Source organism: Bos indicus, chromosome 25, assembly GCF_029378745.1.
Source record: "Bos indicus isolate NIAB-ARS_2022 breed Sahiwal x Tharparkar chromosome 25, NIAB-ARS_B.indTharparkar_mat_pri_1.0, whole genome shotgun sequence".
In the NCBI taxonomy this organism is placed as follows: Eukaryota; Metazoa; Chordata; class Mammalia; order Artiodactyla; family Bovidae; genus Bos; species Bos indicus.
Genome location: NC_091784.1, coordinates 39,390,243 through 39,415,956, shown reverse-complemented (window position 1 = coordinate 39,415,956; position 25,714 = coordinate 39,390,243). Strand labels below are relative to the sequence as shown.

Below are 25,714 nucleotides of genomic sequence, written 5' to 3'. Positions count from 1 at the left end.
CAAGAACATTGGAGTGGGTTGCCATTTCCTTCTCCAGTGCATGCAAGTGAAAGTGAAGTCGCTCAGTCGTGCCTGTTTCTTAGCAACCCCATGAACTGCAGCCTATCAGGCTCCTCTGTCCATGGATTTTCCAGGCAAGAGTACTGGAGTGGGGTGCCATTGCCTTCTTCGATGCACTATCTACTTGACTTCATATTCAGGAAAAGCTCTAGAGGCCATGTTAGAGCTGAGGCCCGAATGGAGTGAGACAGTGACAGGGAAATACCTGCAGTAGGAGCAGAATGAGCTTGGTATATTTCAGGGGGAAAAAACACAGCAGGCAAGGTGAGTGAGGAAGGGAGAAAGTAGCCCTAACTCGGGGAGACAACCATGCATTTGCAAACTTGTGATGTGTGACTCCCAGGGAAAAGACTGCAAGAGGTTGGAGTCCATTTTAAGCACAAAGTGTTCAGTTCCATCTCAGTCGTGTCGACTCTTTGTGACCCCATGGACTACAGCATGCCAGGCCTCCCAGTCCATGACCAACTCAGAAGCTTGCTCAAACTCATGTCCATTGAGTCGGTGATGCCATCCAACCATCTCATCCTCTGTCGTCCCCTTCTGCCTTCAATCTTTCCCAGCATCAGGGTGTTTTCCAATGAGTCAGTTCTTTGCATCAGGTGGCCAAAGTATTGAAGCTTCAACATCAGTCCTTCCAATGAATATTCAGGACGGATTTCCTTTAGGATGGACTGGTTGGATGCACAAAGTGTAGGCTTGCAGAATTCTAAGCTGATGGGCCTGGTCTGACGGTTCATCGTCACTCCAGCTGCTGTAAGGGCAATGCACCGAAGAGGAAGAGGGGAAACGGCAGAGTTGGAGAGAGCAGTGGGGAAACCCGATCAGGTATGTGATGAAGGGGGCTCAGACCGGGGTGGAGGGGAGCGGAGGGGCCGAGAAGTGGTCAGAACCTACGACCAGCTTGGAGGAAGGAAGGCAGGCAGATCAGGCTACTCCCCACTCCCCAGCACCAAGCAGCCGAGTGGCTTCAGGCTCTGAACCAGGGAGGCTCCTAACGAGGAACTCCTAACCCCTGCCCTTACGGGGTGGAGAAGGAAATGGCAACTCACTCCAGTATTCTTGGCTAGAGAATCCTGTGGAGAGAGGAGCCTGGTGGGCTGCTGTCCATAGGGTCGCATAGGGTCGGACATGACTGAAGCGACTCAGCATGCATTCATGCGTTGGAGAAGGAAATGGCAACCCACTCCAGTGTTCTTGCCTTAAGAATCCCAGGGACGGGGGAGCCTGGTGGGCTGCTGTCTATAGGGTCGCATAGGGTCGGACATGACTGAAGCGACTTAGCATGCATTCATGCGTTGGAGAAGGAAATGGCAACCCACTCCAGTGTTCTTGCCTGAAGAATCCCAGGGACGGAGGAGCCTGGTGGGCTGCGGTCTATGGGGTCGCAGAGAGTCGGACACGACTGAAGCGACTTGGCAGCAGCAGCAGCACCAGCTCTCGCGGGGGGCGGGCAACTTTGTCACAGCCTTGCAGCCCACACAGACGTGTATAAGAGCTGAGCCCCAGATCCGCCACTAACTGCGGGGTGTCTCTGGGCCGACAAAGCCCTCGGGGCGGACGGCGTGCTTACTACTTACGAAAAGAAAACAACAGAAGGGACCTAACACGTGCAAAGAGCCAATGAAGTGCACCTGCGTCCCGGGCCGCGCATCTACGCAGGCGCAGAGGCCCAGCGGCGACCGCGCGGGGCTCAGTGCGCGTGCGCCGGGCCCGGCCCCCGCGTGCGCCTGCGCGGAGTCGCGGGGAGGCGGCAGAGTAGCAAGGGCACCGGGCTCCGGGCGGCTGCGGGCGCCGCGGGCCGCGGGGCCTCCGTCCGCCATGCCGGGGATGGTGCTGTTCGGCCGGCGTTGGGCCATCGCCAGCGACGACTTGGTCTTCCCGGGGGTCTTCGAGCTGTTGCTGCGAGTGCTGTGGTGAGGGCGCGGGCTCGGGCTGGCCGCGGGCGGGGAGGGTGTCGTCTGCCCCGCGCTCGCGTCCCTGGCCCCCTTCGCCGCCCTGGGACTTGGGTGCCACCGCTCTCCCGGTTTACAGGCGGGCGGGCCGTGCCCAGGGTCACGGGGCGGGCCCGCCGGCGAGACGCCGGCGCTGCGGGGCTCAGGCGCCCCGCCTGGAGCCGCCGGGGCGCGCTGGCCGCCGAGGCGGTGGCCGCGGAATCTCCTCCACCGGAGCCGGGCGCTGCCGCCTGCAGCTCTCCAGCGGTCTGCACGGAAACGCACGGCATCCCGTGTTTGCCGGACGCGAGGTTGGCAACAGTACCCTTCTCGTGCGCGGTTCCTGAACCGGGCGCGGCTGAATCCCAGGACCGCGGGGGACTGGCACTTACTCTCTAGTATGTGGAATCGGGCGCCTGAAGTCTGTCCCCAAAGGGTCTGAGCAAAGAGTAATGCAGGAGACACGGGTTCAATCCCTGGTCGTGGAAGATCGCACATGTCTGGAGCAACTAAGCCCAGGCACCACAACTCTTGAGCCCAGAAGCTACGTCTAATAAAGGCTGTACGCCCTAGAGCCCTGTGCTCCGCCTTCGAGAAGCCATCGCAGTGACAAGCCAGCGCAAGCTCCAACTAGAGAAAGCCCACGCGCAGCAAGGAAGACCCAGCGCAGCCTATATATATATATATATCTGATAACGTTAAAAAAAAAAAAAAAAAGTATTTAGATTCTTTAGGGGAAAAAAACTTAACAATGTGAAATATTATGAGCTGCTTCTTAGTCCTTTTGTAATTTTCAGAGCCCGTCTTACCGAGATCATTACCTGTTTTATTTCTAAACATGGAATCATAATGTTACAAAACTGACAAAACCACAGTTACCTAGTCCAGTTCCCCTTCTGGCCTTGAACCCCCTAAAACTAGGTTCTTGCGCAGTGATGCTCTCTTCCTGATTCTGAAATAACCCCAGTGGTGAGTCACCGTGGTCTTGGATTGCTTGATGCTTCCTTTCATTGTTCTGCACTGAATTGCGAAATACACCTAGGAGTCCACAGCCCTGGTCCTTTCAAGTTGATCGTGGTCACCACGGAGACTCTTCCCGTAGCTTGTTTCCCAACCTCTTGTTTTTGTATTGCGCACAGCAGGTTAGGATGTGTTGTTGTCAATTACATGGTAATACACAGAAGTAAAAATTCTGCTGATAACTGAACAAGCATATACTTTGTTGTTTTAGCTCAGAGTCACAGTGGGGCCTTTTTCCCAGGAGTTTGCATTGAAATTGCTTGCTTATGGCTTTAACTGTGTTACAGGGACTTCCCTGGTGAGCCTCCAAGCTTCCCTTGTAGGGTCACAGGTTCAGTCCCTGGTTGGGGAGCAAAGATCCTGCATGCCAGAATTTTTTGGCAAGGCCAAATAAATGAAGTAATAAATGTATTACAATAGGCGTAGAATAAAAACAATGCCGTCAGCAAAGTATGAAATTCATTAAAAAAAGGAAAAAGAGCTGTACTCTTAATTGATTTAGTAAATCTTTTATTGGTGGTGGTTTAGTCTCTCAGTTGTGTCCGGCTTCTGGACCCCATGGACTGTAGCCTGCCAGGCTCCTCTGTCCACGGGAATCTCCAGGCAAGAATACTGGAGTGGGTTGCCATTTCCTTCTCCAGGGAATCTTTCACACCCAGAAACTGAACTCCGGTCTCCTGCATTGCAGGCAGATTCCTGACCAACTAAGATTCCAAAGTGAACCTGGCCTTGTTCGTCATGTTTTGCAAAGCGGCTCCCTGGGTTCCATTTCTGAGCCTGCCCATGTCTCTACAGGTGGGTTGGCATCCTGATGCTGTACCTCATGCACAGAGGGAAGCTGGACTGCCCGGGGGGCGTCCTGCTCAGCAGCTACATGATCGTGCTCCTCGTCCTCCTGGCGATTATCATAGGCACAGTGTCAGCCATCGTGTGTGTCAGCATGAAAGGTAAGGATGAGGCTTTTCTATTGGACACCTTTTCTTTCTTTCCTTTTTTTAAAGCAGAGCCTTCCTTGGTGGCTCAGCTGGTAAAGAATCCACCTGCAATGCGGGAGGACCTGGGTTCGATCCCTGGGTTGTGAAGATCCCCTGGAGAAGGGAAAGGCTACCCACTCCAGTATTCTAGCCTGGAGAATTCCAGGGACTGTACAGTCCATGGGGTCACAGAGAGTCAAACACGACTGAGCAACTTTCACTTTCTCTTTTAAAATATTTGTTTAATTTGGCCATGCTGGGTCTTATTGTGGCACTCTAAGAGCCTCAGTTGTCCCATGTGGGATCTAGTTCCCTGACCAGGGATGGAACCCAGAGCCGCCCACAGTGGGAGCGCGGAGTCTTAGCCACTGGGCCACCAGGAAGTCCCCTTCACTGCTTTTTACGGCTGAATGATGCTGCACTGAGTGGATATACCATGGTTTACCCAGCCGTTCGTCAGCTGGTGGGCGTTTGGGTTGTCCCCGCTTTTTGGCTGTCACACACAGTGCTGCTTTGCACAGTCGCATCTTGTCTTGACATAGCCGTTACGTGTTATTTCTCTCGGGTGTGTACCTGGGGGGCACTGCTAGATCATACGGTAACTCCAACTTTCTGAGGGGCTGCCAGCCTGTTTTCCAAGCAGCTGCCCCATTTTTCTTTCCCGCCAGCACTTCCCGAGGGCTCGTTTCTCCACATCTTCCTCAACACTTATTATCTGACTGACTGAGGACAGCCGTCCTACTGAAGTGGTACCTCGCTGTGGTTTGGAGTCCCTTTTCCTTGATGACTAATGATATTGAGCCTCTTTTCATATGCTCAGTAGCCGTTTGCATATCATTTTTGGAGAAACATCTGTTCAGATCCTTTGCCCGATTTTAAATCGGGTTCTTTGTCCTTTATTGATGAGCTGTAAGAGTTACATGGCTGCTCTTTTTTGTGTGCGATAGTGCATTTTTTGTGGCTTTGCAGGGTCTCTGCCGCTGTGCAGGCTTTTCTCGTGTTGCCACAACTCTAGTGCGGTGCGCGGGCTTCTCGTCGCGGGGGCTTCTCTCGCTGCAGAGCATGGCTCGCGGGCTCGCAGGCTCCAGTAGTTGCAGCACGTGGGCTCAGTTGTTGCGATTCCTGGGCCCTAGAGCACAGGCTCAGCGGTCGTGGGGCGTGGGTTCATTGCTCTGTGGCATGTGGGGTCTTCCCGGACCGGGGATGGAACCCGTGTCTCCTGCACTGGTCTGTGGATTGTTTACCCCTGGGCCACTAGGCAAGTCCCAAAAGTTACGTCTCTTCTTAATAACTTCTTCTATCTGTTACCGTTTTCTGCAGACAGCCACTTAGCTGAGAATGCCTGAAAACGTTGCAAAGCCTCCCTGTCGCTTACTGTGGTTTGCAGGATGAGCTGAGCAGTCTGCTGGCTGCTAAAGAAATGCATCAGTAAATAAGAGCTCATCAGTCAGAGGCAGGGCTGCCTGGCGGGCTGCCATCCAGCGTGCTTCAGGGTGTGTTCGCTGCCTGAGTGTAGGAGGAATGCCCAAGCGTAGATGATGGTGAGAGGACTGCGAGGGAGGAAGTAGCCGGTACACCCAGGGACGGAATCCAGGTCTCGACGTTTCCGAACCATAGACTGAAACTTAAAAGATGGTGGGAGATACAGAGAGCAGTGTTAGGCGGAGTGTTTCGTGAGAACAAGACCTCAGGGTCCAGACGAGCCAGAAGCATGGCGCGTGGCGAGTCGCGCAGTAACGTGTAGACTAGAGCGCTGTGTATTTTCACGTAGCTCTGAGAACATGGGCGCGTGGGGTCTGGATGAAGGCAGGACCCAGTCCTGCCGTCTAGTCGGACGCCCGGTCCGGAATGGCACCAGTGCCGAGGCTGAAGGAGAGGAGGGAGCTGGGACGCGTGCGTGGAGGTTCTGAGTGCGGTCGGATCTTCTGAAAGATGGAGCCTCCAGGGTGTGTCCTTGCGGAACAGGCTGTGTCTCCGGCTGTCCTGTACAGTCCGCTCACGGCAGTCTGTTCCGCGCACCAGGGTGATGGCTGTAACAGTGGGTTAGTGAAGGTGAAGGTTTCCCAGTCGTGTCTGACTCTCTGTGACCCCATGGACTACCGACCATGGACTTCTCCAGGCCAGAAGACTGGAGTGGGTGGCCTTTCTCTCCTCTAGGGGATCTTCCAACCCAGGGATCGAACCCAGGTTTCCTGCATTGCAGGCAGATTCTTTACCAGCTGAGCCACAAGGGAAGGCCCGCAGTGGGTTAAGGATACACTTTTTTTGCCCCTTTAAACGTTTTCCTTCAGAGATGTTTGGTGGTGTCAGGCCACGTTCACACCACGTGAGGGATGGATGACCTCATGCCCCAGGCGAACCGGGCCCAGCTCACCCGTCAGGGCTCGGCAAGCGTCTGCTGGGTGAGGGGTGTCATGGGTGGATCCCTTTTCCAGCCGACAGCCTTCTCCAAACAGAACCAGTTTTATTTAGGACTGCCCCCGGCTCCTCACATAGTGTCAGACGCCTGCCCTCTGCCCCACGCTGGAGTGATCCTCGGGGGTCGGTGGTTGGTTCAGGACTGGACGTGTGACCTGGATCGGGCCAGTGAAATTTGGGGAGTTCCCTGGGAAGTCCCAGGACATCCTCCCCTGCTTGCCTGGGAAAGATCCAGAAGCAGTGTGTTGTGTCCTTGGGGAGACGCTGCAGGAATGATCTGCCGCCTCCCCTCGGGGCTAGGAGGGCACCCATGCCAGCCATGCCCTGCGTTTCCAGTCCTCTGAGTCAGGACAGGTCCTGCTGGTTTTTAAACCAGCCTGTGTTGGAGTTTCTGATGCTTGTAGATAAAGATACCAAAGATGGGATTTTATAAAAAACATGTTAGTTTAATTGCCAATAAATAACATTGTATGCTTTATTAACAATGTTACATAAATTTCAGTGACAAATACTGTAAAGTTAAGGGGAAAAAAAAAAGGCAAATGGGATGATTCAAGTCAGATAACAAGTGGAGTAACCATCCCAACAGAGATGATGACTGAAGGCTTTCAGTTAAATGAGCCATCTGGATGAAGTCAGAATTTCTCTTAGCAACGTAGGGGTGTAATTTCAGCTCATTACCTTAGTAGAAACTATAAGGTTTCTAGTTTTGATTTGAAAACTCCCTGATGAAACCCTCTTGTTTCAACTATGTGGGAGGTTTAATTAGGGAAGATCCACCCTCATGAGCTTCCCAGGTGGCTCGGTGATAAGGAAGCTGCCAGTACAGGAGCCGCGGGTTCGATCCCTGGGTGGGGAAGATCCCCTGGAGAAGGAAATGACAACCCACTCCAGTATTCTTCCTGGAGAATCCCACGGACAGAGGAGCCGGTGGCTACAGTCCATGGGGTCACAAAAAAGTTGGACACGGCTTAGCGACTAAACCACACCACCCTCGCGAGTACCGTGTTTTGACAGAAAGCCCTCGAGGGCAAGGTGTGCCCTTGGCCACGTCTGGCTTGAGTTTGAGGAAGTCTTGCTCTCCTCGCCCTCTGTGACCCAGGCCTGGCCTCTGCGGCTTGCGCATCCGTGGCCCTGCCTCAGGAGGGGCAGTGGGGTTACCTCTCAAGACCGTGTCGAGGCCATCGTGTTCGGGGACGCGGTCACACCATCCATTCTGGGCACTGTCTTCGTGATGCCCACTGCAGCACCATGTCCAGCCGGCGGCTGACTGCCCCGAGGGGAGAATAAAGGTTGACATAAAAGCAAGATGTTTTCCTAGGCAAGCATGCACATAAAAAAGAGGCTTTTTCAGCGTCTCCTGTCTTTTCTGGACCCTTCGCAGGAAGTCGCGTCTCTGACCGCCTCGCCTCTGTCTCTGCCCCACTCAGGCGGTGCCAGGGGCTGGGGTCCTGGGTCCGGGCGCGCAGTGTCCGAGCAGCCCCTTCCTCGGGATCCTTGGCCTCCGGGGTAGGCTGTGAGCAGATCCTCCTTCCTGTTTCTCTCTGGTGGTTGGCCGTTGTTACAGGATAATTCTCTTTAGAGACGGGGTGGATTTCTGCAGACCTGCACTCCTTGCCCCTCAGGGAGAGAGGCAGCCCTATCAGTTATCTTAGGACTTTCTGCTTTGTGGCCTCAGTGAGGCCTGATGGCGTCCAGTGTTCTAAAACGTGACCCTCAGTAATTCGTTCTAGTGGGAGGTAGCTTTGGGAATTTCAAAGCTGTTTTCTTATCAAATTATGTTTCAGATCTTAGGGTTGTTTTTTTTTTCAGTTACTGCTTTTGTTTGAATTGTGTGGTGGTTTTGATGCTGAAATTGGTGTTTATCACAACTTCTCCTGAAGGGGGAGAGTTGGTGTTTTACACCAAGAGTTAATGATACTTGGGTTTGTCTTACAAACGCAGTTTTAAATGTTGTGTCTTGGTGGTGGGCGTCCACAAGTGGTCTCCGGGTCACACTTGTTCTCTTCCCAAGAGTGTGCCCACGGGGTGCTGGTGAGGCAGAGAGCCTGAGTCATGCGGACCTGGCCTTAGAAAGTGCTTGCTGAGCTCTGTGAGCCTCTGCTTCCTCATCTGTGAAGTGGGGTGGTGACTGCTTCACAGTCGTCCTGAGGGTGGAGGCGTTTCGGGTGGGCGGTGTGACAGGTGGTCCTGGACCTTCCCGGCTGTGAGGCCTGGGTGACCGCCTGCCCCTGCTCGCCTGTGACAGATCTGTTTCACGTTGCTTGTCCTGGCGTAATTGTTAATAGAGCCTCGTTTTGCCCTCAGAAGTATCCCGATGTGGAACGTGACTTTATGGTCAGTGTAGTTAGAAAACCCAGAAGTGTATGTGTTTTTTTTTTTTAATTATTTATTTTTGGCTGCATTGGGTCTTGGTTGCTGAAAGCACAATCTTTTCTTGCGGTGTGTGGGCTTACTTTTTCCTGGGCATGTGGGATCTTAGTTCCCCAACCAGGGATCGAACCCATGTCCCCGATATTGAAAGGCAGATTCTTAACCACTGGACACCAGGGAAGTCCTCCCAGAAGTGTTTTTAAGCCCCAATGAGTCTAAGAAATAATTCTGAGGCTTTTGTCACGCCTCGTATCCCTCGCTTTGCCTCTCACTCTCAGAGGTAGGCAGTGGTTCCCAGTTACGGGTAGAAACGCCGCTGGCGGGGGTGCAGCCAGCACAGATCTGTGCTGCGGCCGCCGAGTTTCTGCCGAAAGGAGCCGCCCCATCCCCGCGGAGGCCAGTGTGCAGCATGGACGTGCTCTGTGTTCCAGGGACCATCTGTAATCCAGGACCGCGGAAATCCATGTCCAAGCTGCTGTACGTACGCCTGGCGCTCTTCCTGCCAGAGATGGTCTGGGCATCCCTGGGGGCCGCCTGGATCGCAGATGGCATTCAGTGTGACCGGACAGTGGGCAACGGCATCATCGCGACCGTCGTGGTCAGGTGAGGTCCCGTCTCCTCCTGCGGGCTCTCGTCCGAGGTGTGCTCGAGGTGGGGTCCCTGCAGGTACCCTGGTGGCGTGCAGGCTTCCTGAAGTAGTTAGACACGAGGCGGGAATGGTTCATGGTCCAGCACACACTTCCGGCTGTAGTTCCCTTCCTTGCCAGCTCCCACTTTTGTGCATGCCCTCCGGCCCCTCAGAAGAGGGAAGAAGCCCGAGACCAAAGCAGGGCACGAACTACAAGTGGGATAGGAAGCTGCACAGTGTGCGGGACTGCTGCAGAGCACAACCCGCCGGAGCGAGGCTTTTGCCTTTTCCAGCTAAAAATCGTACAGATGATCTAGCCCTGCCCCACGGGCTGTGAGTCAGGGTGGGGGCTCCCGCCACACTCTCGAGCCTTGCAGCCGAGGCCGCGGCGGCCCTTCCCAGGTCACCTTCCTGAAGCACACACGCTCCTGCACCCACGGTGCCCTGTGCATCGCAGGCAGCCTGGAAGTATTGAAACATACGGATGAAAGGGCTTCCCAGGTGGCGCTAGTGGCAAAGAATCTGCCTGCCAATGTAGGAGACTCAAGAGACGCGGGTTCCATCCCTGGATTGGGAAGATCCCCTGGAGGAGGAAATGGCAACCCACTCCAGTATTCTTGCCTGGAGAATCCCATGGCCAGAGGAGCCCAGTGTGCTGCAATCCATGGAGTCCCAAAGAGTTGGACACGACTGCAGCGACTGAGTGCAGTGCGTGGATGAAAGCTGTTCGTGCATGGCCCGAGTGCAAGAAGCTTCCCTGGTTTTTCCGAGCAGAGCCCTGGGGCCCCAGGGAGTAAACTGCGGTCAAGGGCAGGGGCTTCTGGACCTGGCCGCGGCTCTGTCCACCACGCAGCCCCCTTTTCCTTTTGTGGCTCTGGGGGCTCCATTCTTCGCCAGGCCTCAGTTGGCTGTGGGCTCATAAGGAACTTTCTCGAGGAACCGAGTTGCCTGCCCCAGCCAGCTCCCTGTCTTCCTTGGTAGTTGGAGCCCCAGCTGTCCCGAGGCAGGAGATGGCCCCCCGGAAAGGCGCCCCGGCCCCACGTGGCTGAGGGGCTGCAGGACCCGGGTCTCAGCCCGCCCCCCCCATCACCCTGCAGCTGGCTCATCATCGCCTCCACCGTGCTCACCATCCTCATCGTCTTCGACCCACTGGGGGGCAAGGCGGCCCCGGGCGCCCCCCTGGGCCCCCAGCCCCTGGACAGCCGAGAGTCCAGCCAGCTGCTGAGTGGCCTCAGGACGGCGGCGACCAGCGTGTGGGAGACGCGAGTCAGGCTGCTGTGCTGCTGCATCGGCCGGGACGACCACACTCGCGTCGCCTTTTCGAGTACGGCAGAACTTTTCTCAACCTACTTTTCAGTAAGCCACCGGGGTCTGCTCCGTCTCCTCCTCCTGTTATGTGAATGCTTCTTTGGGGCAGATGAGTTCTCCGCGTCTTGAGCCCGTCTCCCTGTCGACAGAACGTAGCTCCCGAGGGCGAGTCCTCTGGGGGTGGGGGGCAGGTGGGGGGCTCCCTGTCCCTGTCCTGGGAGGAGAGGCTCAGATCAGGCCCCGCAGACTGACTCTGGGGCTTTCCCAGTCTGGGGGTCTTTTTAGGCTGGCCCTGCCCAGCGAATGTGAGCCCAAGCTTGTCAGCCTCTGCCGTGGGCCCTTCTCAACAAGACCTCAGCATCTCTGGCAGCAAGGGTGTAAACGAGACTAGCACCGTTTGTTACTACAAACAGGGCACATTTGCCTGCTTTATGGGCATGTGTCATAGATTAAAAATAGCTGAGTCACGTAAGTGAAATCTGAGAATAGGAATCAATGATGTGATTATGTCCCCCAGTGGGTTTAGTCTGAGGGCAGGAGAGTAAGAAACACCAGGTTCACGTGCAGGCGTCCTGAGAGGGAAGGATTTTCAAAAACGTCTGTTCACTTGGGACTCTGTGTGCGCGCGTGTGTGTGCGTGTGAGCTGCGTACACCTGGGCCCTCGGGGACTCGTGGCCGTTGCCGCCAGGTAGGTGCTGACCTGCAGTGGTTTCCCATCCAGGACACGGACCTGGTGCCCAGCGACATTGCGGCCGGCCTCGCCCTTCTCCATCAGCAGCAGGACCATGCACGGAGCCCCCCGGAGCCCACCGAGGTAGTCACCCACTCCCCCGGGCCCTTCCAGGTAAGCCTACATTTCTGTTGGGTTGTGCCCTTTTGACATTTATACCTATTTGTAAATTAAAAAAAAAAAAAAACACCAGTTTTAGGAACAGTGATTGGCGTCTTGATGTGTGGACTTGCCAGTGGTTTGGCGCCTGTCAGGCGAGGCCCCTCCGCATCCCCTGGTCGTGAGGTGGGGGAGCCGACTCCTGGCCAGCCCACCACTCATCGTGTGTTTCTTTCCCCCGCCAAACATTCTCTTTTAGGAAACTGGCTGTTGTCTGCACATCAAAACTTCCTTCTGGGATGGGACCAGGTTCTCCCAGAGTGCATGCACTCTTTCCTCTAAGCCTGGGGAGCAATTCAGCTTTGTTTGGTGGTTGCTTTTCCGCCACAGATTTCTGTGCTTTTGAAAGAGAAAATTGCCCGAGGATCATTTGTCTGTCTCAGCCGCTCATTCAAGCCCCTGGTTCCCAGCAGCCCCTGTTGCTACACGTGGTGTCTACACGCGCATCCAGCAGGAAGTCAAGGGCTTATTTCACCAGAGCTGCAAAGTCCTGAGGGGTTTTTGCTGCTAACTTGTGCATTCTTCTAAACGAGGGGTCTGGACTTCCTGGTGGTCCAGCAGTTAAGACTCTGTACTCCTAGTGCACGGGCCGTGGGTTTGATCCTAGTCAGGAAACTAGAATCCCACATACCACATAGCACAGCCAAAAAAGTCAGGGGGTTCTTTCTGTATTCAGGGATCAGTTTTTCCAACAGAAGTCCTCCAAGAGGTCTATTCCCTGAAGAAAGAAAGGGAAGAATCAGGAATTTGAGTTCGGGTTTACGATCATAGCATGTTCTGCCAGAGATCAATCAGCAAGGACCTACTGTGTAGCACAGGGAGCTCTCCTCGATGTCCGCTAACATCTGATGTGGGGAAAGAATCTGAAAAAGAGAAGAGTGTGTGTGTAATGGAATCACTTGCTGTACACCTGAAACCAGCACAGCCGTGTAAACCAGCCACACTCCAACACCGAACGAGAGTCCAAGGCGGGCGGACAGTGCCGAGCCCCTCTGTGACGGGCTCCCCTGACAGGAGGCTGTTTCTCTGCCCCGCAGGAGGCCGATCTGGACGCAGAGCTGGAGAACTGCCACCACTACATGCAGTTCGCAGCCGCCGCCTACGGGTGGCCCCTCTACGTCTACAGGAACCCCTTCACGGGGCTCTGCCGGGTCGGCGGAGACTGGTAGGTCGTGCGAGGCCTCCACCTCCCTGCCGAGGTCGCTTGCTGTGGCGTCCCGACTCTACTTTCTAAAGATAATCACATTCCCCTGTTCTAAAAGCTTCTTCCTATTTTGAAATATCTCAGAAACTGCACGTGCAGTGCTGACCACTCCCGCGTGCTATGTCTGGAGCCCCGGTTGCAGCTCGCTCTTGTCCCGTGTGCTGTGTCAGTGCCTCTGCATAAACATATGCGGCCCCCGCCCCGCCCCGAGAAAAAACCATCAGAAACTGAGTTCTGGACATCATGCCCCTCTCCCCAGTTACTTCGGCTTGTGTTTTTTAAGAACGAGGTCTCTCTTCGACATAAATTACAGGACAAATGTCAAATTCAGCAAGTTTGCCATCAGCTATTCAGTTTTCCTAACTGTCCCAGGAGTACCCTCGGTAGCACATTTTCCTTCGGTCCAGGATCGTGTGTTGCACTGAGCTGTCACATCTCCTTAGTTTTCTCCAGTTTGGAGCAACTCCTCAGTCATTTTGTCATATCTTTCATGATACTGACATTTTGAAAAGGACAGTCTCGTGGGTCGTAAGACAGTGTTCACTCTGCCTTTGTCTCGTGGTTTCTTCACGAGCGGTTCAGGTTACACATTTTCGGCAGGAATGCCCCACGCAGAGCGTGTGTCCTTCTCGGTACCTCGTACCAGGTGATGATGCTGGCTTGTCCGTTCCTGACGAGGTTAGGGTCTCTTCCCATCCCTATTGGTTTATTTTTTGAACACGGGAAGTATTACCATGGTTCCAGACTCTAGTAAGAAGCGTACATAGGTATCATTTAAAGGCCATTAAAGGGACTTCCCTGCTGGTCCAGGGGTTGAGAATCTGCCTTGCGATGCGTGGGACGCAAGTTCAATCCCTGGTCAGGGAACTAGGATCCCACGTGCTGTGGGGCAGCCAGGCCCCAGTGCCACAACTGGAGTCAGTATGCCCCAGCGAAAGATCCCTCACCACAGCTGAGGCCCAGTGCAGCCAAATAAATGAGTAAATGTCCTCAGAAAGCCATTAGAGGTTAGCCAGACAGAGTGTGAATACTGTCCTCAGAGTCCTCGCATTTGCTGGGGGACGGGCCGGCGGGCTGGGTCTCCCGGGCGCAGCCGCGACACCTCTGCCCCCATTCCAGCTGCAGACGCAGGACCACCGACTACGACTTGGTCGGAGGCGATCAGCTCAACTGCCACTTCAGCTCCATCCTGCAGACGACGGGGCTGCAGCACCGAGACTTCATCCACATCAGCTTCCACGACAAGGTAGAGCGGGCCGCGCCTTCCTCTGGGTCCTCTGGGGTTCTGGTGGAGGTTACACACGAGTCCCCTGGGAAAATGTGCAGAGACGTGGACACAGACACACGCTCACCCCCAAATCTCACGTGCTGCTTCGGCGGGTTCACGCGTGCCCGTGATGCCCACCCAGGGTTAGCGTGAGATGGGCAGACAGCTTCTACTGAAGAGCCGTGAGCTGCACTTGGCGGGAGCCCCACACGGGTGCCAGGGGTCAGTCGCTGACGATTCTGGGTCTGGCTCCATGGTGTTCATACTGGGCAGCAGGCCTCCCACTCGGGAGGGTCTCGGAGTTGCCGGGCAGGTTAGCGAACCCATAGCAGCCGGTCCGTCTGGTGCCAGGGGCTGTCCTGTGCTGCTTCATGGCTCCCTGCGTGGTCTGCAGTGGCGCCAAGAGCCCAGAACCTCGGGGAGCACAGCAGTTCATGTCTGCTGTTCAGGAGACTCTCCCGGGGAGCTTTCACATCTCTGGAGCCCAGGCCACAGCTATGCTGTGGGAGCCCAGCTCAGGAGGAGCCCCCACAATTGCAGTGCACAGACAGTTTGGGGGACCCCTGTGTACTGTACTTGAGCCCGTGGGCTCCCACACGCCTGCAGTGTAGACTCATCTGGGGCGTGGGAACATCTCACACCACGCTGCTGAGGTCAGAGCGTGTGGGCGTACAGAGGAGGCGTGTTCTCACATCACCTCTGTCTGCTGCCCAGCTCGGTGCGGGTGCCTGGAGCCCCTGGTGATGACCGCCGCTCCGTGATCACACTGCTCAGTGATCGCTGGTGAAAGGGCCGGTGGGCTTAAAGATGGCAATTTTCCACAGAAGGCTCGTGTCTGCTCTGGGGGCTCTTTCAAGATGCCTTCACATCGCCACGCGTAGAGCCCCTCTCGGGGGCCTCCGGGGAGGTGAGGTCGCCAGGCTCTGACACACGCCCGCTCCCCAGGCACAGGCACCGTCCCCTGGTGTCCCCAGTGCCAACCGCCTGCGGGTGTCTGCCGGGCCCCGCACCAGCGGGGGGACCGGGTGCCGGGCGCTCAGCGGACAAAGGGCCGGCTGTGCTGACGCCCGTCCTCTCCGCCCCCAGGTGTACGAGCTCCCCTTCTTGGTGGCCCTGGACCATAGGAAGGAGTCAGTGGTGGTGGCCATCAGAGGGACCATGTCTCTGCAGGTACGGAGCCCGCCCACCCGCCGGGGAGAGGGGCGCGGGCGGGGCCCAGAGCTGGGAGATGAGCCAGGAAGCCTCCGTGACAGCACCCGCCCCGGGGAAGCGGGCCCAGGGTGTGAAGCGGGCCCTTGGAAAAGCAGGTGAAGCCTTTTCCTTCTCACTGAGAAATGTTGTAAAGTTAACACTGGCAAGCTGGACCCGCTGCTCCCAGGGGACTGCCCACTTGACTCCCCAGGCCCCTGACCCTGGTGACCCTCCCCTTGAATTTTCTGCACCCAAAGCCGGAAAGAATACTAAGTGAAGTCATGCAGTCGAAAGTCACCCCGCGCTCTGGGTGTCCGCTGGCCCGACCCCGTGTCGCCTCCCCAGTGTCCAAGCTCGACTGCCCGCGGGTCCCTCAGGCATGTCCTGCCACCTGGCACTCCCCCCCACCCCCCGCCTCGCGCGGCCAATGGCCTCTCCCCACACGCTGTTTCAGGACATCCTCACGGACCTGTCTGCGGAGAGCGAGCCCCTCGACATTGAGTGTGAGGCGCAGGACTGCTGGGCACACAAGGTAGGGCCGGGGGCGTGCGGTCTGGAGCCTTCTGTCGGGGGCACTCAAAGCGGTCGGGGCAGTTCCCCTCCAAGCCTTTCCTCTTAACACTTCCGTGTAGCGAAGGCTGCTGATGCCCAGTGCCATGCGGCACGACCTCCCCAAAGCCCTGAGGGGTTCCTTTTGATTTTTAAGAGAAAGAAGCAGGTTCACAGCGACTCAGTGACTTGCCAGCAGCCACACACTTACTGGAACAAGTGTCAGAGTGGGCATCTGAGTGCCTCTTCACCTGTAACTGAGGCAGTCCTTGACCACGGTGAAGAAAGCGTCAGTGCAGCGCAGCGCAGGCAGGGCCCCAGGGCCCCTCCCGAGAGGCAGGCCCCCCCAACCCTCCCGAGAGGCAGGCGCCCCCACGGCCTCAGCACTTCCTGCAGCTCCTTCCGCAGTTCGCGATGTCACAATCCCCACTTCTCGTTTCACTGTGACTGTGCGCTCTGGGGGTGGGGTGGGGCGTGGGAGCCACCAGCCCCTGGGAACCACCATTTTACTGTCTGCGAATTTGCTTGCTTTACGTTCCTCGCGTAAGTGGAATTATATTTGTTCTTCGTGACCATCTTACTTCACTGAGCATAGTATTCTCAAGCTTCACCCACGCAGTAGCGTGTCAGAATTCCCTTTGGCTGTCGTGAGGAACACGGCTGTGCAGCTAACGGCTCGAGTCCCCGCTCTCCGTTCCGGGGGATCTGCCTGGAGGCCGGGTGGCTGGGCCTCCTGCTGTTTCTCCGTTGAAGGTTTCGAGGAACCCCCAAGCTGTCGTCCAGCACAGCTGCACCATGTCACATCCCCGCCAGCAAACTACGTGGGTTCCCGTTTCCCCATGTCCTCGGCGAGACTCTTGACGGAGCCGCCCTTGGTGGGGTGAGGTGGTGTCTTTGCAGTTTTACTTTTTCACCTGATGACTGACGAGGCTGCAGATGGAGGGACGTCCAGAATGGTTCCCTGAAGGGCAGCCCTGAGGAATCAGGGGGGAGGGCGCTGGGCTTGCGCTGCTCTTCTACGTTCATGTGTGATTTTTAACCACAACATATTGCTCCTGTAGTGATCATTTTTTAAATAGAACGCTTAGTTTTTATAAAAGTGTATGTTCCTGCCAGAGTGCGGCTGCTGGCAATTGAGGCCCCGTGTCCTGTCTGGACAGCTTTTTTCTTTCCAGGGTTTTCTGTTCTTACTGTTTTTGAGGGTTTATGGGGTTTTGTGTGTGTGCCGGGACACTCCAGAGCAGATCCAGGGTGGCAGAGGCTTTTGGATTTCATTCTGCTACCAGTTAGGAGCTTCACAGTCCTGGGAATGTGAATTCTTTCCCATTAACCCTTAGTTGTCTTTTTGTCCCTGAATTTCACAGGAAAGTCCAGTTTATTACTAGATGTGCGTGAAGGAAAATAAGAAATTTAAGATGTAGTATAGAGACCTACCAACCAGCCAACTGCCCTCAGAGCCCGGCGGCCTTGGTGTCTTGCCTCTGTTCTTACACGTGTTTGAGCCGCAGACCCAGGCTTCGTGCTGCGACGCTGCTCAGCCGAGGCCTCCGCCACCTTTTCACCCAGCGACAGCTCCTGCCCTCCAGCCAGGAGCACAGCTGCTCAGGGGCTGAGGGTGAGACTGTTCCCTGCTCTTGGCCTGGGCACCTGGTTCTGGCTCCGACGCTGTCCAGGCTGTGTGGCTGAACATCCTCTTGGCGTGTCACCCGTAACGCATGTGCCAGGGAGACCCACCACCAGCCAAGTTGTGGTCCAGATGCCATGTGACTCTGGCTGCCCTGGACAGACAGCTTGAGGGGTGCCTAGCTGGCGGAAGTCGACCTCACCGCGTGGCAGGCGTGGGAGGAAAGGGAGCTCTGGCCGGTGGCCCAGACCGCCTGGCTTCTCATAGGTGATGCCGGGGTCCGCGTTGTGCTCACAGGGCTACAGAGTCACGGGCTGGGGAACGTGCAGTAGCTTTCGGCACCACCAGAAGAGTCCCATCTCATGTGGAATTTCCCCCGCTTCATCCTGTTGGAGATCAGGCTGCCGGGCCTGGAGTCCTGTGCTGTCATGTAGGAAGCGTCCTGAAAACATTTTTGGTTTACAAGGTTGTCCCTCCTCGATTGGAACTACTTAATGTTCAAGAAGTCTGTTTTGTGAACAGCTGTATTTGTTAGAAAGTTGTACTTTATTTTTGGAAATTGAGAACTGACCTCCCTAGAACTTACTTCCAATGGTTTCAGCACGGCTTTTGCCGGAATGGTGGCTGCTTCATCACTGTTTGCGATTTTAGAATTTTGGTTTTTTGCCATCATTTTAAAAGATCAGTCGCTTATAATCTAAACCTGACCAACCCTGGGAACTTGGCGAAAGTAAATTGTGGGACGTCCATACAGCAAGATGCTGTGCGGCTCCAGGAAAAGCCATAGAGACATCCACTGACTCGGAAAGGTGTTCCTGAGGTCACCTCTTGGTTGTTGGAAATACCTCTCGCGCCCCTGCTTTGCGCCAGGCTCCACACCAGCTTCCAGGAACACAGCAGTGGGCAGTCGATGAGGCTGCTGGTCCCAGGGTGGCCCATCCTGCGTGGGGGGACAGAGTCACAGAGGGGGGCCCATGTAGTCCTGCCACACCCGACAACCAACAGCTCCCTGTGTCTGCACTTGCAGGGCATCTCTCAGGCCGCCAGATACGTCTACCGCCGACTCGTCAACGACGGGATTCTGAGCCAAGCATTCAGCATTGCACCTGTGAGATTTCAGCTTTTCCTTTCTCTGGCCTTCTCTGCTGTCTGCTCTCTCGGCCGTTAACCTCTCTGCTCTCGCCCCCAGGAGTACCGGCTGGTCGTCGTGGGGCACAGCCTGGGCGCGGGCGCCGCAGCGCTGCTGGCCCTCATGCTCAAGAGCCCGTACCCGCAGGTCAGGTGCTACGCCTTCTCCCCGCCCAGGGGGCTGCTCAGGTACTCCTTTCCCTTCACTTACGATAAATGGTCAAACTGGTACTTTGTCTGCAATTTAGTTACAATTCCTCATCCTCAGGAGAAGTCTGTGTCAAAGCATTGTTGGTTGAAAAAAGACGGGCCAGCCTTTCATGGGTCTCTGGACCACGGCTATAACCCCCTAGACGGTGCAGCGTGAGGCCCGTCTTCAAATTGAGCTTTAACTGGCGTGCGTGATAGTAGTTACGGCTGTGAAACACGGTCAGATGCTCACTTATTGTGAACTGACCACAGTAAGTCTAGTTAGCATCTGGCGTCGTAAACAGTTACAGAATCTTTTCTTCCCTTAACAAGAGCTTAAGAGCTTTCACACATGCAGGACAGTACTGTTAACTGCAGTGGCCGGGCGGCGCCTTACCTCCCAGGGACTCACTCACTTTACAACCAGCAGTTTGTGCCTTCCTTCACCCGTTTCACCCCCCTCTCAACTCCCTCCGTCTGCTATGCCTCCCACCCTGACAGCCAGCAGTCTCCTCTGTGTGCCTGAGCTTGGTTTGTGTTTCCGGTTTTCACATATAAGTGAGATCTTACAGCATCTGTCTTTCTCTCTCTGACTTATTTCACTGAGCATACTGTCCTCAGGTCCAAACATGCTGTCCACAAACGGCAAGCTTTTGTTCTTTTTTAGGTTAAGACAGAGTGCAGCATGTTTATTATAAGCATACTGGTGTTAAGTACACACCAAAGTTGCTTACAGTAACAGGCCTGTTGATTTTGAACAAAAGCACAGATTCTTTTGCTTTTGTTAATTTTTAATTGGAGGATAATTGCTTTACAGTGTTGTGTTGGTTTCTGCCGTACATCAGTGAAGATTTCACTGTTTTTTATGGCTGAATAGTATTCCGTTTTATACGCACACACACCTTATCTGTTTTATGCACTCATCCATTAGCGGATAATTCGGTTGTTTCCACGTCTCAGCTACTGTGAACAGTGCTACAGTGAACGTGGGGGTGCAGGGATCTCTCAGGTGTCTTTGTTTTCTCTGGATAAATACCTTGAGGTAGAATTGCTGGGTCATTTTTTGAGAAACCTCCATCCTGTTTTCCGTAGTGGCTGCACCAGCTTATGTGCCCACCAGCATCACGCAGTCATACCCTTTTCTCCACATCCGGGGCAGTGCTTGTCACGTCGTGGCTTTTTTTAATTTACTTATTTATCTGGCTGCCCTGGGTCTCAGCTGTGGCGCGTGGGACCTAGTTCGCCGACCAGGATTGAACCGGGGCCCTTACACTGAGAGCGTGGGGTCTTCGCCCCTGGACCACCAGGGAAGTCCTTTCCCGCGCTTTAAAACAGCTTTAGCACCTGTGTACGTGTTTCAGTATAATATAGTTTGAATCTGCATGATCTTGAAATTTAGAGGAATGGAATTATACTTTTGGTTACTTCCCCTTTTATTTCACATATTTGATGCCTGTAAAACGTTGTGTAAATACTCGTTACGTTTCATCATCTATCACAAACCACCCGTCTGTTCTGCTGGTGACAGACACTGGGCTGTGCTGGGCCCTGGAGTGTGTGCCGGCTCTGTGTAGCGGCTGCTCCTGTTCACACCCTCACCAGTGTGCACCAGTCTACACATTCTCACCAACACTTCAGTGTCAGATGTAAACCTCTTTCCCAGTCCGATGGGTGCACAGTGAGGTTCCATTGTTTGACACTTCCGTGATGAAGCCACGTCTTTCCATACAATTATCGTCTCCACTCTGATGAAGTTCCTTCCGTCCATTTCTCTGTGTACCTTATTTTTGCATTGTGTACGTATTCAGTACCTCGGCTGTTCATCGGTTGCAAGTATGTGTTATAAATACACTCACTCTTTGATGTCTTTTTACTTTAAGTCTTCAGCTTATGAGTTCTTTAACGCTGATTTGTCGTTCTCTTATGATTTTTGGGTCTCTCTTATTTAAGAAATCTCTGTGCTAAGGATGTAGAGCTAGTCTCCTGTCATATCTTTTAAAAGCCGTTTAGTCTGGCCTTTCGCCTTTATTTAGGTCTGTGATCTGTTCAATTCTGTGGTTTTGTGTATAGTGTGATTCAGTTTCGTTTCCTCCCCTCGCAGCAAGCGCAGCATCTCAGCACGGTTTCACTAAGAGCCCGTCCTTCCCTGTTGCTGACACGCAGCACCACTCCTGCCCGTAGGAGGCGTCCACGTCCACCCTTCCCCGCTTCCTGACCGTGGACACCACACTGGGTTAAGGCCCTTATTTGTTTGCTCGGTGCTGACACCTAGGACTCTCAGCAAGTTGCTGTAACTGCAGTCTCATTTCTCTCCTCCTCTAGAGGATGGAGAACAAGAGTTGAGTTCTGGGGACACTGACCGCTCCCTGGCTTGGCAGTTAACTCACTTACTCTTGGAAGCCTCCCTGAAGCAACTTTTTTATTTCAGCAAATCCCTTTATGAATACTCCAAGACCTTCATCGTGTCCCTTGTCCTGGGCAAGGACGTGATTCCCAGGTGAGCATGCTGGCCGCCCCAGCTGGGCTCGGGCTGGCGGGGAAGGCCGAGTGCCGAGCTTCAGTCTGGCCTTCTGCTCGACAGGTTGAGTGTAACCAACCTGGAAGATCTGAAGCGGAGGATCCTGCGAGTGATCGCCCACTGCAACAAGCCCAAGGTAACTCAGGGGCCCTGGGGCCTCCCCACCCGGCTGTCTGGGGCCTCCGGAGGCTGTTTCTCATTCAGAGCCTTGCAGTCCAGGGCTCTTGATGCTGCTAGAAACTCCTCCACTTCCCTCACAGACCACAGACACGCCCGGAAGGCAGATGGCTAAGCAAGCACAGATTAAATGCTTCGATAGAACCATCCCTGTTTGGCTGAGTCATTTGCTCTTTGTCATCTTTAGTCCTGTCCTGACAGATAGCATTCTGATGCCTTCAGTCCCAAAGCTGAGAAAATAAGGCTGCCAGAGTTTTAAGAGGCGCTGGTCCTGCTGTGCTGTGGGCTGTCCTACCTAAGCTCTGAAGTTAATCCTGAGGTTAGGGCTGACAGTGTCGTGTCCCCCCTGCCACCGCCCCCCAGCATCAGGCTGCAGGCCGGGCTCTCCTGCCCTTCACACCGGTTGAGGCTGGGTGGGCCTGTCCCCTGCCAGTGTGCAGACAGCTGTGCTGGTCTGGTCTGACCACGTCTCCAAAGATTTGCAGCCTCTTGGCTCAGGCCACAAGTACACTTAGGTTTACCAGTAGAGAAGGCTACCCGTAATGTACTGAAGAGCTTTTTTTGTTAAAGGGCAAGATTAAAAATGACTCTTAGAATACTATTCAAGCCGGGGTAGGGGACAAAGTATACATAGCTGTGACCAAAAAAAATTATACCAAAATGTGGTTTATTTAGATGGGATTAGAGATGATTTTTACTTTTTAACATCTTCATTTTGTGAATTTTTTGTTGTTGCTAATCAGAAAATTTTAAAGTAAAAAACAAACTTTCTCATCACTTCCTGCATATTAAAAAAAAAAAATACATATATATATATGTTTTTAAGGGAAAAACTGGTTTACGGACTTGCCTTAAAAGAATTGAAGATCATTCCCCCCCCAAATCTGCTTGAATTTGTTTTCTAAACATTGGTTCAAGTGTGATGGCATCAGTGCCTCAGAGACCCTGGAGTTTGGGCCCTGCCTGCCACACTGCTAAGACTCATGTTGAGAAACTAGAACGCTGGACCTCGCGGCTGTGGGGTCACCGCCCCCAGACCCCAGCTCCCGAGTCTCAGGGGGTCTCTGGAGTCACGCGGGCCGCCCCCCTTCTCCCTGCAGTACAAGATCCTGCTGCGCGGGTGCTGGTATGAGCTGTTCGGAGGGAGCCCCGAGGACCTTCCCACCGAGCTGGATGGAGGCGACCTGACGCAGCCCCTCCTCGGGGAGCACAGCCTGCTGGTGCACGGGTCCCCGGCCTACAGCTTCTCCAGCGAGTCCCCGCTCGAGTCGCCCACCAAGTACCCGCCACTCTACCCTCCCGGCAGGATCATCCACCTGGAGGAAGAAGGCACCTCAGGGAGGTGAGTGTGGGCACCCCCGCCCCCGCGGTCGTCACCCGCCAGCGGCAAGAGGCAGCCCGTGGGGTGACGCGTGAGGCGGCGTTCACGGGCTCGTGTCTCCTCCTCCAGCTGCTCCTGCTCCCCTGCCGCTCGGTACACCGTGAGGTGGGCCCACGAGTCAGAATTCAGCAGAATACTCATCGGCCCCAAGATGCTCACAGACCACATGCCAGACATCCTGATGAGGGTCCTGGACCACGTGGTGTCCGACAGGGCTGCCTGCGTTTCCTGCCCGGCCCAGGGAGGCTCCAGCGTGGACCAGGCATGACCAGGGCGACTGGGAGCTGCTCGGACTGTGGACCCCACTGGGGTTCCGACGAGGCCAGTAGGTGGATTCGCATCGATCAGAAGTCGAGGGTCTGCTACGTGACTAATTTGAGAAGCACTTTTGCTCACAGTATTTGCAGACGCAGGAGCTAGGAGCGCGCTGAATGATGGGCAGGTGTGCAGAGAGCTGCAGGACACCCTTGCTCATAGGCCTGCCGCTTCTGGGAATCGGGCTTCAGACCCTAATGGACCTGTAAGCGCTTGCCCCTTGGGCCACCCTTTCGGAGACTGGGTCCTGCCTTACGACGCGTAGGTCAGCCTGTGGGTGGTTTTACCGGTCACGTTTTGAATGTGTTTTTCTGTCCACTATCAACACACACGAAGCCTCCAGTTTTCTTGCAGCTCTCCACGGCCCAGGCATCTGACTGTACCCCACCCCTGACGCAAACCCCATGAAGTGGCAGTAAGCGGACTTGTTTAGAAAGCACAGACCCACAAGGACAGGACAGAACAAGGAGATGGCCAGAGGTAAAGGGACTTCTGGGTGAAGTGGGAAAAACAGAACAAACCTGTTTACAGACACCCCGGCCACCTCTGCCTGGGGCAGAGCAGACGCTGGGGGACTGGCCAGAGGGATAGCGGGAGAAGCTGGCTCACCCGCCGCGCGGTCGGGGGCACCGGGTCAGTGCTCCTCAGTGCCTCCCACTCGGCTTCCAGACCTGCAGACCTCCGGGGCCGCCAGCGCCCTCAGGCCAGGCAGCTGTCAGAGGCATACCACTCTGGCTTTTGAAAACGTGTGAAAGCTCACGTGAAAAACTTCGACTAAAATGCCACATCACTTTCATTTCTCAATGTAATCCCTGCACATTCCCAGCGGCAAGAAGGAAAGCGATCCTGGGCCCCTGACCCACCTGCTTGCTCGGTGTCAGATCTGCTGTCAGCTTTCACTGTCCAAGCTCGAGCCGGGGACTGCCCAGCCGCCTGAGGAACAAGGGACCCAGAGAAACAAACCTGGGCGAAGCTTCAAACCCTCCTGGCTACAGCCTGGGAACAGGGAGAGTGCTGCAGCCACAGCCTGATCCACAAGCTGGAAATCGAAAAACACCTCCTGGACAGGAAGAGCATGAAAGATGGAGGCCAAAAGCAACGCCTGAATGAGGGGAGATGGGCTTCCAGACAGAGGAGCCCCCTGAGCACAGGGTCAGGAGACAGAGACCCACCCAGGACGCGAAGACACGGGCAGACCCTGTGAGATGTGGAGACACAGTACCTCGCCCTCCAGAGTGAAGGGCAGAGGTGACCAGGGGGAGGGGGCGTCCTTTTAAAGAGTCAGAAGAGGGACTTCCCTAGTGATCCAGTAGCTAAGCTAAGACCCCGTGCTCCTCCCTGGTGATCCAGTAGCTAAGCTAAGACCCCGTGCTCCGAGTGCAAGGGGCCCGGGTTCAATCCCTGGTGAGGGCTGGTTCACACAGGCCACAACGAAGGGTTCCATGCTGCAGTGAAAACATCCTGCATTCTACAGCTAAGACCCAGCACAGCCAAATAAATGAGCTTCTTAAAAAGCCAAAGATGTTACTTTCATCCTGGAATTTTAGACTCAACCAAAAAGTATCTGGGTATAAGAGCTCAAAAATAGACAATCCACATATTTCTCAAGAAGCGCCTAGAAAATCCATCAAGATGAGAAAGTAAATTAGAAATGACTCCTTAGTCAAGATACAGAAGATAAAAGATGAATATAAGAGAAGCGGTGGTCAGAGGGCTCTGTGCCTCTAGGGAAATGAAAACTGATGGACCGTCTGGAAAGATCCAGATAACCGATGGAGAGGCAGTGTTAGATCATCAGGTACACAGGAAACAAGGCAAACCAACGACTGTCCCTAAGAAACCACGGACTGCAGGGAAGGCAGGTTCCCTCACCACACGGCTGAGCGTCTCCGTGGCCGGGGCAACGCAGACACCAGGTACCAGTGCCACCCAGCAGGACTGTATCGAAGGAGCGGGAAAGGTGTGTCGAGGGTGGGAATGTCATGGGTGATGGCTAGAACCAAAAATACAAGGAATAAGAGCACGCGGTTTAACCTGAGCCCTGGGGAGGGTAGAAGTGGAGGTGCCATCAATCACCAGCGGCCAGTGAGTGAACTAAAGCCTCCAGAAAACCCCAAGGGGCAGGGTCTGGAGCACTTCCCGTCTGTGAGCCTGTGGAGAAGTGAGGAGAGCCACACCCCCAGCCCTTCCCCCGCACCTGCCCCTCTAAGGTCTCTTCCATCTGGCTGTTACATCCTTTTATGATAAACTAGTGACCTGGTAAGAGAGAAAAGCAAATGATTCAGACATACTGTGGAGTCTCAAGTATCAAGAATTACTTAAGAATTACTTAAAAGAACTCAAAATAGACCCCTCTGGGGAGGGTGTGAAAAGGAAAGACTACTGTTTTCATAACAAACCTTTAGATGTGGTCTTTAAACTACATTATTTATCTTTGATTAAAAAAAGAATAAAGAAAATTTTAAAAACCGCTTCTACCATGCACTGTTGATAGTGTCAATCTAAGTGCAGGCTCCAGGAAGGATCTGACAGTCAGTCTCCATCTTACCCAGCTGCCAGCTGGTTTCAC

The 25,714-nt window shown here is 54.6% G+C and overlaps 1 protein-coding gene across 2 annotated transcripts; it reads left to right on the top strand.

Moving 5' to 3' along the window:
* The first annotated feature begins 1,784 nt into the window (after nucleotides 1-1,784).
* On the top strand, nucleotides 1,785-25,615 carry DAGLB (diacylglycerol lipase beta). 2 transcript variants are annotated; one of them, XM_019987467.2, is made up of 15 exons: nucleotides 1,785-1,973; nucleotides 3,807-3,958; nucleotides 9,208-9,379; nucleotides 10,502-10,760; nucleotides 11,435-11,557; nucleotides 12,640-12,767; nucleotides 13,926-14,052; nucleotides 15,160-15,243; nucleotides 15,719-15,796; nucleotides 18,465-18,545; nucleotides 18,627-18,754; nucleotides 21,183-21,251; nucleotides 21,336-21,408; nucleotides 22,550-22,791; nucleotides 22,900-25,615. In XM_019987467.2, the coding sequence occupies exons 1-15, from the start codon at nucleotides 1,879-1,881 to the stop codon at nucleotides 23,096-23,098; spliced, it is 2,010 nt and encodes a 669-aa protein (XP_019843026.2). In that variant the 5' UTR covers nucleotides 1,785-1,878; the 3' UTR covers nucleotides 23,099-25,615. The 2 variants fall into 2 exon arrangements, with proteins under 2 accessions (XP_019843026.2, XP_070636326.1); XM_070780225.1 differs by lacking the exon at nucleotides 3,807-3,958 and having other exon boundaries at nucleotides 1,809-1,973.
* Nucleotides 25,616-25,714: the final 99 nt, after the last annotated feature.